Here is a 16,790-nt window from a genome sequence, read left to right as displayed (position 1 = left end):
CCATGGCTGCGGGCAGCTGCATGTGGACTGGATCAATATTTGTAGATCTGAGAAAGGCCAGACTGCCTACCAGTGGAGGAAATCTGGTCAGCTCTTGCCTCACTCAGAGATGACTAAAGGACAGTATAAGGAATGAAAATGCCCCACAGAGAACATGAAAAGAGGTTCATCACCCAAAGGAGTTCAAGAAAGAGTATAACTTTGAAAGTGATTTGATATAATAGGAAAATGATTTGTTCAGAAACTATTCATCCTAAATGAAGCTTGAGAGGGGTGACTTCTACCTGGTAAAGCAATATATACTGAAGTTTATATACAGACAGGTGTTGTAAATACTGAAGCTGAAACCTCATATTGGAAAGGAAAAGAGATAAACCCATGCATTTAATGTTACTTTGTGTTTATCTGGTGTTTTACCATTTTGTGACTGATGGTATAGTTTAGGAGATAATGCTCACCTTCTAGTGATTTTTATGAATACTTACTAACAAGAATTGTACTAAAAGAAGAATCAAAATTAAGATGGAGAATACAGAAGACCTCAAAGCCATCTTGGGAAACAAATAACTGCTCCACAGTTACCTAGTGGAGCATCTGTTTGTGATTACCTTGCTTGCTAGGGTGCTAGCAATAAATTCTGTCATTAAAAAACGTCTTGCTGGGCATGATGGCACATGCCTTTAATCCTAGCACTCGGGAGACAGGTGCAGGTGGATCTCTGTGAGATCGAGGCCAACCTGGTCTATACAGCAAATTCCAGTCCAGCTGGGGCTACAGGGAGACTCTGTCTCAAAAAGATCAAAATAAAAAGGATGTCTTAGCACCTGTCCTGCCCTGAATATCTGTTTCTGTAAACATACATGACCACATAATTGCAGAAGGAATTTCCCCTCAGTGGTCTCGGGACTTGTAAGCAACTGCACTGGTAATCATATAGACTGTATGTAATTTAAATCCAGCAATGTTGTAGCGGCTAATAAATGATGCATAAAGAACTATAAAGACTGTAAGGAACTATGGGTCTGGGCTCACAGAGCACTAGCTCTTCTGAATCTACCAGCATGAATAAACGTGAGTTTTCCAACTCTCCAAGTACTGCTTGATTCTATGCTGAACTTGATTTTCCACAATATCAAGAAAAGTAAAATTCTGAAAGCAGAAAACCCAAAAGGAAAAATATTTTTGAGATGGGATCTTTGCCAGAGCAGTAAAATAAATAAATAAAATATATAATAAATAGAAAGGACCTGTGTTTATTTAGTTTATATAAATGATCTTATATCTAAATTCAAAGTAATATACAATTAGTAAGAATTTATAAAGTTGCTGGATATTAAATCAATATATGAAAAATCAGTCATATACACCAGGAATAGAGTTGGATAGTTGAAAGAAAGCATCGTGGAATAACACGTGTGATATATTAAAATATGCACAAGACCTTGCAGAAAAAAAATATAATGGGAAGTGTTAAAGATCTAATAAATGGAGATACACACCATGTTCATGGATTAGAAGAGTCAGTTTTGTGAATTGTTCATTTTCCTTGAACTGATTTGGGAAATTAATGGAATTCTAATCAAAATAACAAGTGAGATTTTTGTAGAATATACCAGATGGTGTAAACATACACATGTAGCTGTGCACATTCTGATGAGGGGGCATAGATTGGGGAGGGGGTCCAAATTTGATTAGGAACTGTTGTATGAGATTACAAAACTCAATAAAAAAGTCTTTTTCAAATGCCCTTACTTAAAAGTCTCTTTTCTTCAATGATGTGGCCCATGATAGATTGTGCTTCAGAAGATGGCTCTATGCTGGTGTGTCACATGTATTTATGCCATCACTGGAGGAGGAAGGAGGAGAGGTGGAAGGAGGAGGAGAGGAGGAGGAGGAGGAAGAGGAGAGGAGGAGGAAGAGGAGGAGGAGGGAGAGGAGGAGGAGAAAGGAGGAGGAGGAGGAGGAAGAGGAGGAAGAGGGAAGGAGGAAGAGGAGGATGAGAGGGAAAAAAGAAAAGAGGAAGAAAGAGGAAGGGAAGCAGTAGGAAGAGGGAGAGGAGGAGGAGGAGTGGGAGGAGGGAGAAGAGAGGAGGGGTGAGGAAGGAGCAGAGAAGGAGAGGGAGTAAAGAAGAGAGGGGGAGAGGAGGACAAGGGAAGAAGGTCTCGCTCTACCAGATACCTGATTTACTATAAAGTTACAGTTATTAGAACATGGAAGTGTTTCATGAAAGGAAAATCTGACATGAAAGCCTTGTGAGATCCCACATCACACTTCCATCGGGCATTGCCTTGGTCTGTGTGGGGTGCTCTGCCAAACAGGAACACCGCTGACTGGGCAGCTTAGAAGCTGAAATTCATTGCTCATGGTTCTGGAGGCTGAGAAGTCCAAGGTCAAGGTGGTACCAACACATTCAGTGCCTGTGGAGAAACAATTTCCTGGTTCACAAACTGTAGCCGTTTTCTCCCTTCATCCACACTAGTGAGGGGTAAGGAAGGTTGGTGGGGACATCTTTCATAAAAGCCTTGATTCCATTCATTAAGACTCACCATGACCTAATCTCCTCAAAACCGTAGTTCTAAATATTGTCCTCCAGGGCTTTGGATTTCAGGGAATGAACTTTGTGAGAATTCACTCAGGCTGTAAAGAAGTCTGTTTAGAACAACTTTCATTTTAAATGACTTAAAGGTCAAGTTTTAATAGTTCACTTATTTTTATTTTTGTGTATGACTATATTGTTCGCATGTGTCTAAGTGCACCCATGTCGTCATGTCGTGCAATGCCCATGGAGGTCAGAAGAGGGCATCAGATCCCCTGGAATGTACGTTATAGAAGGTTGTTAGCAGCCATGTGGGTGCCGAGAATCAAATCTGGGTCCTCAGCAAGAACGGCCAGTGCTCTTGGCTGCTGGGCCATCTCTCCAGCCCCTAAATGTCAAGTTTTTATGAAGTTTTAGGACATTATATAATAAATTTGGTTTTCTGCCCAATCCATCCCTAAGTGAGCAGTACAGAATGAGAGGGCTTCCCCAAGGTTTTGAGAATGTGACAAAGAAAAGCCAGCTTCCCAGGAACAGAATCCTTTCAAGCAAGAGGCATACCTGTGCCGACTTTTATTTGACGGTAACACAGCCCTAGTTCGTTTCCTGAAAATGTATCACTGTGGACTTGGCCAGCAAGGACAACACTGGAGGTTAATTGGGTGAAAAATTAACAGAGCCTTCCCACGTCACCAAGCACATCAGAGATCTCTGTCTCCTAAGCCCTCATCATCCAGGAAGTAGCCTATGGTAGCTCTGGTTTCAGACCAAGTCTCCCATAGTCCAGAGATGCAGGCTGGCCACATGGCATTAAAAACATACATTTGAAGGTTTCCTCAACCTTCCTCAAATGTCAGATGGCTCTGACAGATTTCTAATAAATTAATAAATAAATTTGTTTATTAGCAGGTAAATACTTGCCTCATAAGCACAAGTTAGATCCCCAGAATACACAAAGCTGCACAAAGGGGCTGGAGAGATGGCTCGGTGGTTAAGAGCACTGGCTGCTCTTGGTGAGGACCCAGCTTAGGTTTCCACCACCCACATGGTGGCTAACAACCATCCATAACTCCAGTTTCAAGGGAACCCCACAATCTCTTCTGCCCTCCGCAGGCATTACAGGACACAGGTGCACTTACATACATGCAGGCATGACACTCATACACAAAAAAGAAGCAAACAAAAAACATTTTTTAAAGCTTGGGCCTATGAAGAAACAAGGAGCTCCTGAGGCCCCTGAGGACCCACAGGCAGCTAACGGCTGCTGGAGGAGAGAGAGGCATTTTCTTCAGTAATGTGGCCACTGGTAAGTTGCCTATGGCCCTGTAAACAACCCTAATGGAATTCAATAGCACGGGGGGGGGGGGGGGGGGGGGGGAGATGGAGAAAGGGCTGGTTGGGAAGAGGGAGGGGATCAATAGGAGGGGGAACAAGAGAGAATAATGGAGAGGGTGATGAAAGTACAATGTACAGTAAGAAAATGTCACAACAAACTAGCATGTATAACTAATATATGCTAATTTAAACCTTTTTTAAAATAATGGATCTTGTATCACTTTAAAGAATGCATTTTAAGTGGTTATATAAGTACTTGCATAATCACTGATTTTTACTTCTTGGCCAATAAAGCATGAAAATTTATGATCTGATCTTCTAAAAAAGTCTTCTGAACCCTGCTCAAAGGCACAAATAAAAACCCAAGATAGCATCGAAGGGCAGCTAAGGGCTGCTGAGAGCTCACTGTGTGTGCTACGCTCTGCAGACCCTGATTCGTCATCACAGCACAGCTCCGAATGGAACTCAGTTCTACTTTAAAGAGCAAGAAACTGAGTCATAACAAAATTAGCAACTTTCCCAGAATCCTGCACCCAGTGAGTATCCCATCCAGTCCCAAAGCTGTCCTCTCAGTCACCAATTCAGCTGGCAAGTCCTCAGAGAGACGACGTACACCCAAGCCCAGAGGCTCACAGCACAGGACGCATGTGAAAGACACGCTTCTTCTGAGTAAATAAAGGGAGGTTGAGGCCAGAAACAAGTCCAGTCATGCTAGGAATTGCCAAGTAGGTAGGGAATTGCTTGGCAACCTATGCATGCTAAGGGTATAGAGATATAGTGATTTCACTGAGACACTTTATAGAAGCAAAAGATTAGAAACAACCTCATTTCCATCATTAAGAGGTTAAGTGATGAAGCATCCAATTGATGGGACAATATGCGGTCTTTTAAAATAGCAAGGAGAGTCTTTCTGTTGTATCAGTCAGCTATTGCTGTGTAACAAAACATTACAGACTCAATGGCATACAATAAACATGTCTTTTTATTGGTATATATTCACTATACATAGCCCTTGGCTTCATAAGGAGATGTTCATACAATTATATAATGTACTTTGATGATGCCCCCCAACACACACACACACACACACACACACACACACACACACACTTTCCCCTCCCTTCCTCTTTCTCCCCATTAGTCTCCTGCATTCCCTTAACTTAATTCACCTAATATGGTAAAAATAATTTCTTTCTAAGGTGTCTGCTGATCAGCTGAGTGTCTCTAGTCTCCCTGCTGGATCCACATCTAATCTACTTACCATTCAACACCATGGGCCAATTGCCTAGGTTCAAGATAGAAATAAACAAAGCTTTTTAGCCCCTCTGCTCAGCACACAGGTACTTCTCTTCATTCAATTGGCCTACGATGGCACAGGAATCAGTCCAAAGTCAAGGCACTTTCAACTTTGGGGAAGGGAACGGGAAAGTTGAACAGCATAGAGAGAGGTAAAGAAATATACAGAATTCCATCCAACCCCATGGATGATTGTAAAACAACATGCAAAGTATATCTGGGTACCTGACCCTGCTGACAGGGTGCCTTAGTCACACGACAGCGTTTTCTCTCGGAAAAGCTCTCCAAGGGTAGACATCTAAGGCAATGTCATCCATGTACTCAGGTGACTTGAGGTGGTTGGCATCTGCATTGGCCACCACCTTTGGCAAAATGTATGAACACTTACACACATTTGTAAGAACTGTGGGCAGCTAAGAAGCCACACAGCAAGAATATGGTGTTAGGACAGCCTAAGGGTGAGGACAGAGAATTCAAAAGTGACTTGAGCAATCAATCAGGAAATCTCAGTAGGGCAGCAATGCCCCCAGCAAAGTGTGAGCTGCTGAGATGTCCATGCTCCACGAAATGGCTAAGGACAGACACAAACCTAGGCAGAACTGGTCCCTTCTTACCCCACAGAGTATCTGTAATCAGGAAGTCATGCCAGGGGCCTGTACCCACCCTGGGTGAGTGACAACAGCCTCACTTACTCTCTCTGACAGTCTCGTGGGCTACCGAGACACCATGGTCATCACGGGCATCCTTCTCTGGACCCCTGGTCCTTCTGCCTTTTCTGTTCCTGTTTTTACCTAGAAAGAAAAAGAGAGATTCCTTTACTTGCACATCAGAGAACTCACCATCACCCCTCCGGCACAGAGCTGTTCCCAACTTTGCTCTCCAGCCCCCAAAGTTTTGGACTCTATGCATCTATGGTTAAAAGAAAGGACACACATTACTCACGGAAAATAAACACTCTACATAAGAACCAGGCACACCTGCAAGCTGTTAGGACTGGAAGATCACAAAGTGTGGTTGACCCTCCCTAAGGCCAGAGGCACCAGGATGTGCTGGAACTGACACTGGAAGGCTGGACTTGACCTTCAGAGCTCGAAGTTACCCAGTGCTGGGTTCTCCCTCCTAACTCTCTCCAAGACAATGACGTGGGGACTCTGATGATATTGCTCACCAACTGCGGAGACTCCTTGCAGTGGCCTGGAAAGTCCACTGTGCTCCTACTGACCATTCGGTCTCTCCTCACACTGTCACCCTCTTTCTCTGCTCCAGCAATACCAGTCTCGTCACCAGAACTTGGTATAGTTGTTTCTCTCATGGGAACACCCTTTTCCTTCACTCTCTTGGCTTCTACCCACCTCAAAAGTCTCAGCTCTGTCATCATCTCTTTAAACTGGCTCTCCTGATCTCACTTAAACATAATCCTCCTTGGATGGGTTGCAGTAGCATCTGTCTAGGGCCAAGTAATGCAGGGCTTGGTTGCCTATTAAGTACTAAGAGGAAGGAAGGGAGAGAAAAGAAGATGGGTCAGGGAAGGAGCTAAGCAAGCCTGGCTGGCTCAGCTCATCGCCTGGGGACTCAGGAATGACAGAGTACTCTTCACTTGAAAAGCACCCGCCAATGACTGGCCAGCTCTGGAGAAGGGGATACAGGCTTTCAAAGGCACGTCTCCAGGGAAAAGAAGAGGTGTGAGCCAGCCACAGCACAGACTCATGGTGCCTGGGAGATGCATATACCCAAGGGGAAAGAAGACCTGGAGTACCAGCAGCCCCACCACAGTGCTGCACCACAGGATGCTGTGACCTGTCCGATCAGGACACAGGGACTTCAGGTGGCTCTGCTCACTGCTCTACCACCAGAGTCCAGTACATAACAGGCTGTGAAAAATGAATGAATGAATGAATGAATGAATGAATGAATGAACGAGTCAATGAATAACGAAAAAGACACGAAGAGGAGGGCAGGTTTGTTTGGAAAGATGCTTAAAAAATAAGGCTGCAAGCCAGGCGTAGTGGGGCACGCCTTTAATCCCAGGACTTGGGAGACAGAGGCAAGTGGATCTCTGTGAGTTCAAGGCCAGCCTGGTCTACACAGTGAGTTCCAGGCCAGCTGGGGCTACAGGGAGACCCTGTCTCAAAAAGACTAAAACATAAAAATTAAAAAAAAATAAGAGTCTGTCATTTTAAATTAACATTAAAACTAGAGAGAGCTTGTGGGTTGTGCCAACTAATGAAACCACTTCCCATCATGACATGATTTCCACCTCTAAAGTGAATCTTATTAAGAAAACCCTAAATCCTTAAAATATATGAAGAGTACGCAAGGCACAATTAACAGAAAAGCCTCTGTTACACTCTCGGTGAGGTCTGCTGTAGCTTTCATTTTTCATGTAACCAGAAAAAATTACAAACGTACCCTCATGAAGACTAGACTGGAGAGTTTAACTGTCAACACATGCTAGAATCACCTAGGAAGAAAGCTTCAAATAAGAATTATCTAATCAGGTTAGCCTGTGGACCTGTCTGTGGAGGATTGTCTAGGTTGTTAACTGAGGTGGGTGGACCTTCCCTGAATGTGGGTGTCACCATTTCCGGAGCTGGGCTGGGAACCATGCGAGCGGAAAGCTGGCTGAGCACAAGCAGCAGCAAGGATCCATGAGTTTGTTCTCTGTGCTTGACCGTGGATGTGATGCTTTAAGTTCCCACTGTGACGTCCCTACACAAATGAGCCGTAACCTGGAACTGTGAGTCAAATAAAACCTGTCTTCCCTAAGTTGCTTTTGGTTGGGTGTTTTAATCACAGCAACAGAAAAGAAACCAGGACGGACCTAGAATTCAATACACCAACTTTTCATAAAGGCCAGAGGACCGACACAGGCTTGTCACGTGGCCACCTGCTCAGCCATCAGTGCAGCTTCTGTGGGTGGGAATGTCCTTGCTGAATCCTCAGAAATGGCACTTCTCAAAGAGCCTGATCCAGGGTCTGCAGAACCCAAGTCACTCAGCAAAACTTGCAGCATAACTTGATGATGTTGAGGCTAATGAGGTGTTGATTTATTTATTTATAACTATTTTCTCTTTCATATGTGTATAGGTGTTTTGTCTATATGTATGTGGGTACACTGAGTAAAAAAGTTCTCAGCATCTGCAGAGACCAGAAGAGGGTGTTGGATCCTCTGGAACTGGAGTTACTGATGGTTGTTGGCCCCCATGTAGATGTTGGGAATGGAATGCAGGTCCTCTGCAAAAACAGCCAGTGCTCTTGACCACTAAGCCATCTCTCCAGCCCCAAGATAAGGTCTTTTATTTTTTTTTAATTATTTTAAATTTCTTGGGGCCAGAGAGACGGCTCAGTGGTTAAAGAGCACCGGTTGCTCTTGGGAAGACCCAGGTTCAATTTCCAACACCCACATGGAGGCTAACAACCATCTGTAACTCCAGTTCCAGGGGATCTGACACCCTCTTCTGACCTCCACAGGTATTACATGACACAGGTGCACTTACATATATGCAGGCAATACATTCATACACATAAAGTAAAAATAATAACTAAAAAATATTTTAAATTTCTTTTTAAAAACATTATAAATTTTGTGAGGAAAAAAGTTTCAGGAAAGAAAGTTTCACCTCAGCCCTTCCTAAAAATTCACATTCACTTCTCCAGACAGGATAACCTCTTGTTCTTGGAGCTTTCTTGGGACAAAGAGTGAGTGTAGGGCTGGGGACATGGCTCCATGGATTAGGTGACTGTTGTACAACCATTGGGATCTGAGTTTGGATCCCCAGCACCCATGTAAAAGCTGGACATGGCAGCGAGCATCTGTAACCCCAGGGCTGTGCTGGGGGAGGGGGCAGATGGAGACAGGCAAATCTTGGTGAGCCTCAGGTTCAGTGAAAGACCCTGTCTCAAAAAAGAGAGAGTGACAGAGGAAGGTCTCTGAGCTCCACACAGGTGTATTAAGAATAAAAAGCAATTTTTTTTTTTTTCAAAAAAGAGTAGTGCGGGGCTGGAGAGATGGCTCAGCAGTCAAGAACACTGGCTGTTCTTGCAGAAGACCTGGGTTTGAATCCCAGCACCCACATGGCAGCTAACAACTGTCCATAACTCCAGTCCCAGGGGATCCGACAGCCTCTTCTGTCCTCTGTGGGCATTGCACAACATGGGTGCACTCACCTACATGCAGGCAGTACACACATCCACATAAAAATAATAAATAAAATATTTTTAAAATAGTGCACCAGGCTCTAGCCATGGTGGAACACATGCACTCGGGAGGCAGAGGCCAGCCTGGTCTATAGCAAGTTTTGCAACACAGCTGGGGCTACAAGGAGACCCTGTCTCAAAAAGACCAATCAATAAATAAATAAATAAATAAATAAATAAATAAATAAATAAATAAAAAGCGTAAAGAATAGCCCAGGTGACTGACACCCTGACACCAATAAGAAAAACCCAGTCTCAGCCCCCGAGTAAAGGCCCAGATGTTTCTCTCCTGGGTGGACCAACATATGGAGAACACATTCCCTAAGGTGAGCAACACAGGAGGCCCAGATCACAGGCAAGGCCTGGCTACTTTTTCTGGGTCAGAGGCAGGTAGTGGTCAGACTCCCACATGAAGGCCTGGCTGCAGGCGGGGCTCCTGCCCTCCCTGCCTTACACAGCCAATTATGTCCCCGGGACCACCAGCCCTACCCCTCCTCACCACCCCATTCCTTTTCAACAGAAGACAACAGAGTCTGCCACATGGGAAGTTAAAGAAGGGCACAAAATGACCCCGAAAGGAACTCAGGGTGTAAAGGAGAGCTACTGGCTCTTCGAGGTCAACATAATCCTGGGGCCAACTCACCAGCACCATTCCACTGGCTAACAGCTAACAGAGGCAGCAAGCACTTCAAAGTTTCCAAGACTTGCTCACTGTAAGGGTCGATCCTCTGAGGACAGGAATGACATTTTATTGATGGGGATAGAAAGGAAGGCCCAGAGCAAGGAAGAGGGCCTCCCACGGTCACCAACGGAGACCAGAAGTAAAAGGGCTGGAGACCAACTCCAAATCTCAGCGGTTCCCCGCCACCCCCCAGCATAGAGGCCTCTTCCGTAGCCCTTTCCTCACGTAGAACAAGAAAGGCACCATATGGTCTACACAGATGAAAGAAGAAAAAGAAATAGAAGAAGCCAGAATCAAATCAGCAGCTCCATCTGAGCCGCATGACAACACAGAATTCCTTAAAAGTAGCACACAGGACTGCCAGTGCCGGCCACATGTTCTATTCTGGTCTACGGTGATAAATATAATTCCTCTGGCTGAATAGAAAACTATGTTTTCCCCTCGCTACACAAGGAGCTTACAGTAGCAACCCCTCACCAGCCCCAAACTGAAAAGCCCTTTGCATCCCCACAGTGGAGCGTTTCCCCAGGAAATTCCAGGCAGCAGGGCTCTGCACTCCCTCTGCAGAGGGAACTGGCCTGGGCTTCTGGTCTCCTTGCCCGTTTCTTGGTAAGGAAACCATGGTAGGAGGAAAATGTCACCAAATGGGGTTCTCAGAAGCTACTCAGAAATGCAAACAAAAGCCTAATGGCTCCTCCCGAAATGTATGCTGGAGGCTTCAGGACACACAGTAATCACAGCTCTGTGTGTGTGTGTGTGTGTGTGTGTGTGTGTGCACTCAGGCAGGTCTCTATACATGCATGTAGGCACCAGAGGACAATCTCAGGTGTTGATCTTCAGGTGCTGGCCACCATTTTTTCTTTCAGACAGGGTCTCTCACTGGCCTGGAACTTAAACAAGCAGGTTAGGTTAGCTAGCCAGTGAGACCCAGGGATCCTTCTTCTCTGTCTCCCCAGTGCTGGGATAACAAACTCCACCACCCCCAGCTTTTTAGTTTTTTTAGCATGGATTCTGGGGATTGACTCAAGCCTTTGTGTTTGCAGGGCAAGCATTTTACTGACCCTGCCGTCTCCCCAGCCCAGTTACAGCTTTCTAACTCACCACAAACACACCAACTGACAGAGCCCACATTGAGAGATCCAAGAGGACTCCAAAGCTAGAAACAAAAAGTCTACACAAAAACAGAAGTATCTGCTCCATGCAGATGGGGGCAGGGAAGGGACAGTCAACTCTGAGGATAGGTGATGCTAGAGGGAAAGGGTGGGGTGTGAATCCTGAGAAATGCCTCAGTGGTTGAACTATGTGCTTGCTTCCAGTCAAGAGCACCTCATGGTCTAGCAAGGGGAGATGCTGAGGTGTGGCCACTGAGACCTCTGTGTCACCGAACCAGGGTCAGGACCAAATCAATCAATCTACTAATGCCTGCCTCCACCCCCATCCCCATCTGTCTGCTCCTCTCAGCTGCTGTATCCTCTCTGGAAACAGCCTGGACAGCCCCAACTGCTGAGGCTAAGGCTTTCATGCGGAAACCTGAGTCTCCACCAGACCTGGGGCACAGTGGGGTCAGCTAGCTCTGGAATGCCTCTGAGAACAGCACTGCCACCATCTCTGAAGTCAGCCACCCTCCTGATTCACAACCTCATGGAATCCTTTGCCTATAAGGAAACACTCCAGAAACAGCAGCAGGCAGGTGTGTGTAGGCAAGTGTGGGCCCTTTGCAGAAGGCCTTGCAGGGCACCCTTGGCACCTATAAACCTGAATTTTGATTCTACCTGAAAACAGAGGCCCACCAGTGCAGAACTGCACCTGGAAGGTGATTTCACGCAGCCTCAGGGAAGAGGAAAAAGATGTCGACAACCCAGGTGCATTGCCTGTCGGGACCCAGAGGCTACAACTTGGCTGGAGACTCCAGGAGCAGGGAGAGGTGCCACGGAGCCCCCTCAGAACCTGGGAGGCCACTGTACATCAACTCATCTAACCTCACACTTCCCCAGGCAGTGTGGGTAGTATTATTACCACCTTCCAGAGAGAAGAATCAAGACTGGGAAAGTCATACAGGGTCAGAAGTGGCAGAGCCAGATTCCACCCCCAGCCGTCTCTGAACCCTGAACAGACTTACCATGGAGCCCTCCACATGCCTTACATGGAGCAGGTATTACCTTCAAATCTGGACTATCAGAAGCTCCAATTAACAGGTGTTCTGTGCCATGTTAGCCATTTGTGAGTAGCCAGATGGCTACCAGCCCAATAGAGACAGTAGTTCTTCCCACAGCCAGCTAAATAAACTTAGCTCATGGGTTTCATGACCCCAGAGTGACAACCGCAGAGGCAGGGACCCTAGAGGGCCACAGGGGGCAGAGTCTGCCACACTAGTGATGGCAAGCCTAAGCACTCATCTTCCCAGTCCCCTGGGACATTTAGAGGAGGCCCCACCATAAAATCCAGGATCTGGAGCCGAAACTGGCTTTGTCCTTGACCTGAAAGCACAGCCACTTTGAGACCTGGCAGGCACAGACACTAGGGGTACACAGGACTGTGTGTAGAACTACAGCATGCATTCCTACTTCCTCAACCCTGCAAGGGTCCTCTGCCCTTTATTATTCAGGCATGGCCCTGGTTTCTGGAGCCATGGGCACCGGCAGGAGGAATAGGCTGTCACTGAGTTGACTTTGGAAAGCGTTCTGGAAAGGGCGGTGGTGCCTTAGAAAGCAATGCTTTTTTCTAATCCGTCCTTTCCCTTGGAGCTTTAGATGAAACACTTCAGGTTTAACTCTTAAGCTTCCAGGCTTGCTGGTTAGTTGTTTAAGTAGGCTAATGGAAGTCCCTGGGGTTTTAAATATATATTGACATATTTACAAACACATCCTCCTAATCCTCACTCTCCAGCTTTGCCCAAGAAAGGCCATTTCCATCAAAGGCCAGACTGCACAGTGCCTCAGCCAGACACGCAAAGCTTAAAAAGGGGAGCTCTTTCCACTAACCAGCAGCTGTGCACACAGAAAGGGCTTTGTTTACAAGCAAATATGCTCAAATAATAACGCTTTGGTTATCCCCCCCCCGGCCCCCGACAGCTGGGAAGCTGGGACACAACACAGTGCTAAATGTAAACTGAGGGAATGGTTTTGGGCACAGACCTACAAACAAACATGGCTCACTGCCCGCTTTCTACATTCCAGGGACTAAGGATTAGGCGTCTCCATGAGGGTTTGTCTAGATCTAAACAGGGGTGCATTCTAGCCTGTGCTTGGAAAAACTGCAAAGGAGGAGGAACCCAGACTTAAAAACACTCCATATCTGAGCCAGCTTCTAAGCCAAGATGCAAGGAAAGAGAAAGAAAAAACAATCTCCACTTCACTTCTTCCAAGTCCTGTTTATCCTGTTGTTTCTTGTTGTCAAGTGGGTGGAGGAAGGTGAGTATGTTGTGCAACGATGGATTATTAGTCAACTTTGTCCTCTAAAAAGAGTACAGCCACAGCTCAAAGTCACCACAAAATAAGTGCACCCCAAATCCGGTGCCATAACCCCCATGGGGTCGCTTTTCGCTCTGGGATAAGAACACTGGAAACCTGAGGCTCACTCCTGGGACCCCAAAGCATTCCAACTTCAAGAATCTGGAAACTGTGAAATTCAACCAGAAACAGCTGAATAAATAGAGGTAGAAGGTTGTCAAAAGTCTTTGTGGTGAAGAACATTCTAGCAATCAGTACTGCCTATCCAATGAATGGGAAGCCTCAAGGTGAAGAAAGCCCATCTGTGGAGGGCGGCACAGAGGTGGACAAGCCCAGGAGAAACAACTGAAACGCGAGTAACATTATAATCTAGTTAACAATAAAGTATTTACAACAGTGTATGTCCTGCTTTTGAGACCCACAGGTGATTCTCAGCCCCATGCTGATATCTGGCAATGTCTAGAGACGTTGGTTGTGACAACTGCTGGGGGAGGGGTTACTACTGGTGTCTCATGGGTCAAAACTCCACAACCTTCAACACAGGACACCAAACCCCTCTAAACACAGACACACATACACACACACACACACACACACATACCCCACAGTCCAAAATGTCAATCTCAAAGTTCAGAATCCCTGCAGTATAGTGACCTATTTCCCATTGATGGAAGCTGAGGGGGTGGGTCATGAGACCTCATCTTACTATTCCTGAAATTCCCTGTGAGTCTGTTAATTCTTCTAAACTAAATATTTAGGAAAATGTTTCCCAAGATTTCATTCCATTCGGTGTATTTGGGCTTGTCATTGAAAATGCAGTACAGGTTGAATATCCATTATACAAGTTCTTGGGACCAGAAGTGTTTCAGATTTCAAAATTGTTTTCAGATTTGGGGATGGGAACCAAGCCTAATCATGGGGTCCACTTACGTTGTTGCACAGACACCACACACATAGCCCAGGGGTACCTTCATACAATATTTTCCTAATTTTATGCACAACGTTTCACGGTATGGCCCACTGTGAGCATTTTGGTGCTCAAAAGCCTCAGATTTGGGTGCACTTCAAGTTTCAGAGTTTTCAGAGTAGGTGTTCTAGTTTGCTCTTTAGTGCTATGATCAGCACCATGACCAAAAGCAACCTGGGGAGGAAAGAGTTTGTTTTAGCTTGCAGGTTACAGTCCATCATCAAGGATAGCCAAGGCAGGAACCAGTGGAGGAAGGCTGCTCACTGGCTTGCTTTCCCTGCCTTGTTCAGCTACCTTTACACAGCCCAAGCCCACCTGCCTAGGGACAGCTCCACCTACAACGGGCTAGGCCCTCCTATATCAATTAACAACCAAGAAAATGCCCCCCAGACATTCCAACAGGCCAATCTGATGGAGGAAATTCCTCATTTGTGGTTCCCTCTTCCCAGGTGAGTTGACACCAAGATTAGTGATCACAGTAGGGATGCTGACCAATTACTCATAATTAACCGAAGGATTCCATTCGCCAAACCACCTCCACAGATGTCAATAGATGGCATCTACAGGGAATTTATGTGATGGCCAAGGTCAAAGCCAAAATCCATAGCAAGACCAAATAATCCTTGCACCAACCTCCTCAGGGGTACACATGAATACCCTCTTGGTACCACCACACCCACCTTTCCAGTTTATCCTCCATTGAGCCCCACTTTTATGTCCTGAAGAGCTAGGTGGAAAATACTTCATAGACTACAAAGATGATGTACATGATAGACATTTTAATAAGCTCTTTATATATTCATACTGTCATCTGTCTCTCAAGCTCATCCCCTACTCCTACTTCAGGGACTAGCCAGTCCTGGTACCCAGCATACAACAGCCACACAGTAAATTATAGAAGTTTGTATCTAATGTCCCAAATCAGAGCCCCATGTTCCTTCCTCTGAAAGCACCCTCCTAAGGTAAAATGACAACCTGTTCACAAAGTAATCCACCAGAGGTGAGTGCTTGAATGGCATCCTGCATGCTGCACATACCACACTGTCCCTTGAAGTAGGAGACAATCATTTTCTCAGTGCAATTGAAGTTCACAAAACCCTGACTCCCCCAATCAAGGTTATTCTTAAACCCGTGTCCCCAACTACATGTGGTCCAGAGTGGAAGGTTGGATCAGACACACATACACACACAGGCAAGAGTTAAAACTGTGAGCTGTCACATGTGGCTTACCCTAGCTAGGGAAGCTCCACTTAATTCATTAGGGAAAAAAATGGCTAATACAGAAGCTGGTCTCTGAACCAGACTAACACTTCAGGATGGATGCATCTTCAGTTTGGAGATGGGATTCAGGTGGGGCCAGAGGCTATCAACCAAGAACAGCTAACTCCTGCCCCACAGCCAAACTTTATCTGCAAGATGGCTTTCCGAAAGCAAATGACCCTTTTCTTGCAAATGGGATTACACCTCATTTCTCCTTCGGAGTCCCTGGTCCAAGGCCAGCACTAACGCTCAAAGCAGAAAGAATGATTTCTGAGTTGTAATAACTGAACCCCATGACACATGAGTGGGGGACACTACTAAGGCTGGGCTATGACTTTCTGAGCTTTTGGAAAAGACAGCTGTCTCAGGAACAATAACTGGTCAGTAGTAAGAGTCCCCAAATAATAAAGTTACCTCACTAATCAAACCTGAAGCATCATCTCCCCTGGGAAGCACTGCTTAAGCCTCCTCTGTGACTCCTTCTGTGATGTCCTTGGAGGAGGGGCTAGGCTGTCTCAGGCTCCCTTGTCCCTAGGGCCTCACCCAACACTTGGTGCTGGGCAGATACTTAGAAACCATCTACAGAGCAGGGGAAGGGCTCCCAGCAGGATGAGCACAGCTCCATGTCTGGGGCACACTGGAGCTGCTATGAAAGGTTTTCTCAGAAACAGAACCAAAAGCAATAATAGTCCCCCTTCCTCCTATCTGCAGATGAAGCAGCTGAGGCTCGCCAAGTCCCCTAAGTGGGAAGCCTCAGACCTGACTGGGAAGGCCAGCTTTCAAATCTCCCAAGCAGGTCAGTGACAAACAAATCACTTCACCTTCCTGAGCTTCAGGTTCCTCATCTGCAGAATAACAAGGACACCCACCTTCCAGAGAACAAAACCAGGAAGGTGCAGACAAGTTCCCAGCGGATGCTACCAATGCAGGTGTCTCATCCCATTCCCTGACGACCCTCTCAGCAGTTTTCCACATCCTAATACACATCAATCCCCCCCCCCCAAACCACCGGGAAGGGCCCCTCAGGGCACACAACTTACAGAACCGCGGCGATGTACAAAGAGCACA

General features: G+C 46.0%; 1 protein-coding gene across 1 annotated transcript in view; it reads right to left on the bottom strand.

Moving 5' to 3' along the window:
• Cpxm2 (carboxypeptidase X, M14 family member 2) overlaps positions 1-16,790 on the bottom strand; it is a 122,250-nt gene that overhangs the window by 104,054 nt on the left and 1,406 nt on the right. The window contains exon 2 of the mRNA XM_008827249.2: positions 5,860-5,958. Coding sequence (XP_008825471.1) covers positions 5,860-5,958 — 99 coding nt within the window. The remainder of the gene's footprint in view (positions 1-5,859; positions 5,959-16,790) is intronic.

The sequence above is a fragment of the Nannospalax galili genome, unplaced genomic scaffold, assembly GCF_000622305.1.
Source record: "Nannospalax galili isolate Female #2095 unplaced genomic scaffold, S.galili_v1.0 scaffold31, whole genome shotgun sequence".
Lineage (NCBI taxonomy): Eukaryota > Metazoa > Chordata > Mammalia > Rodentia > Spalacidae > Nannospalax > Nannospalax galili.
Note: the sequence above shows the minus strand (reverse complement) of the source record. Positions and strands in the feature narration are given on the sequence as shown.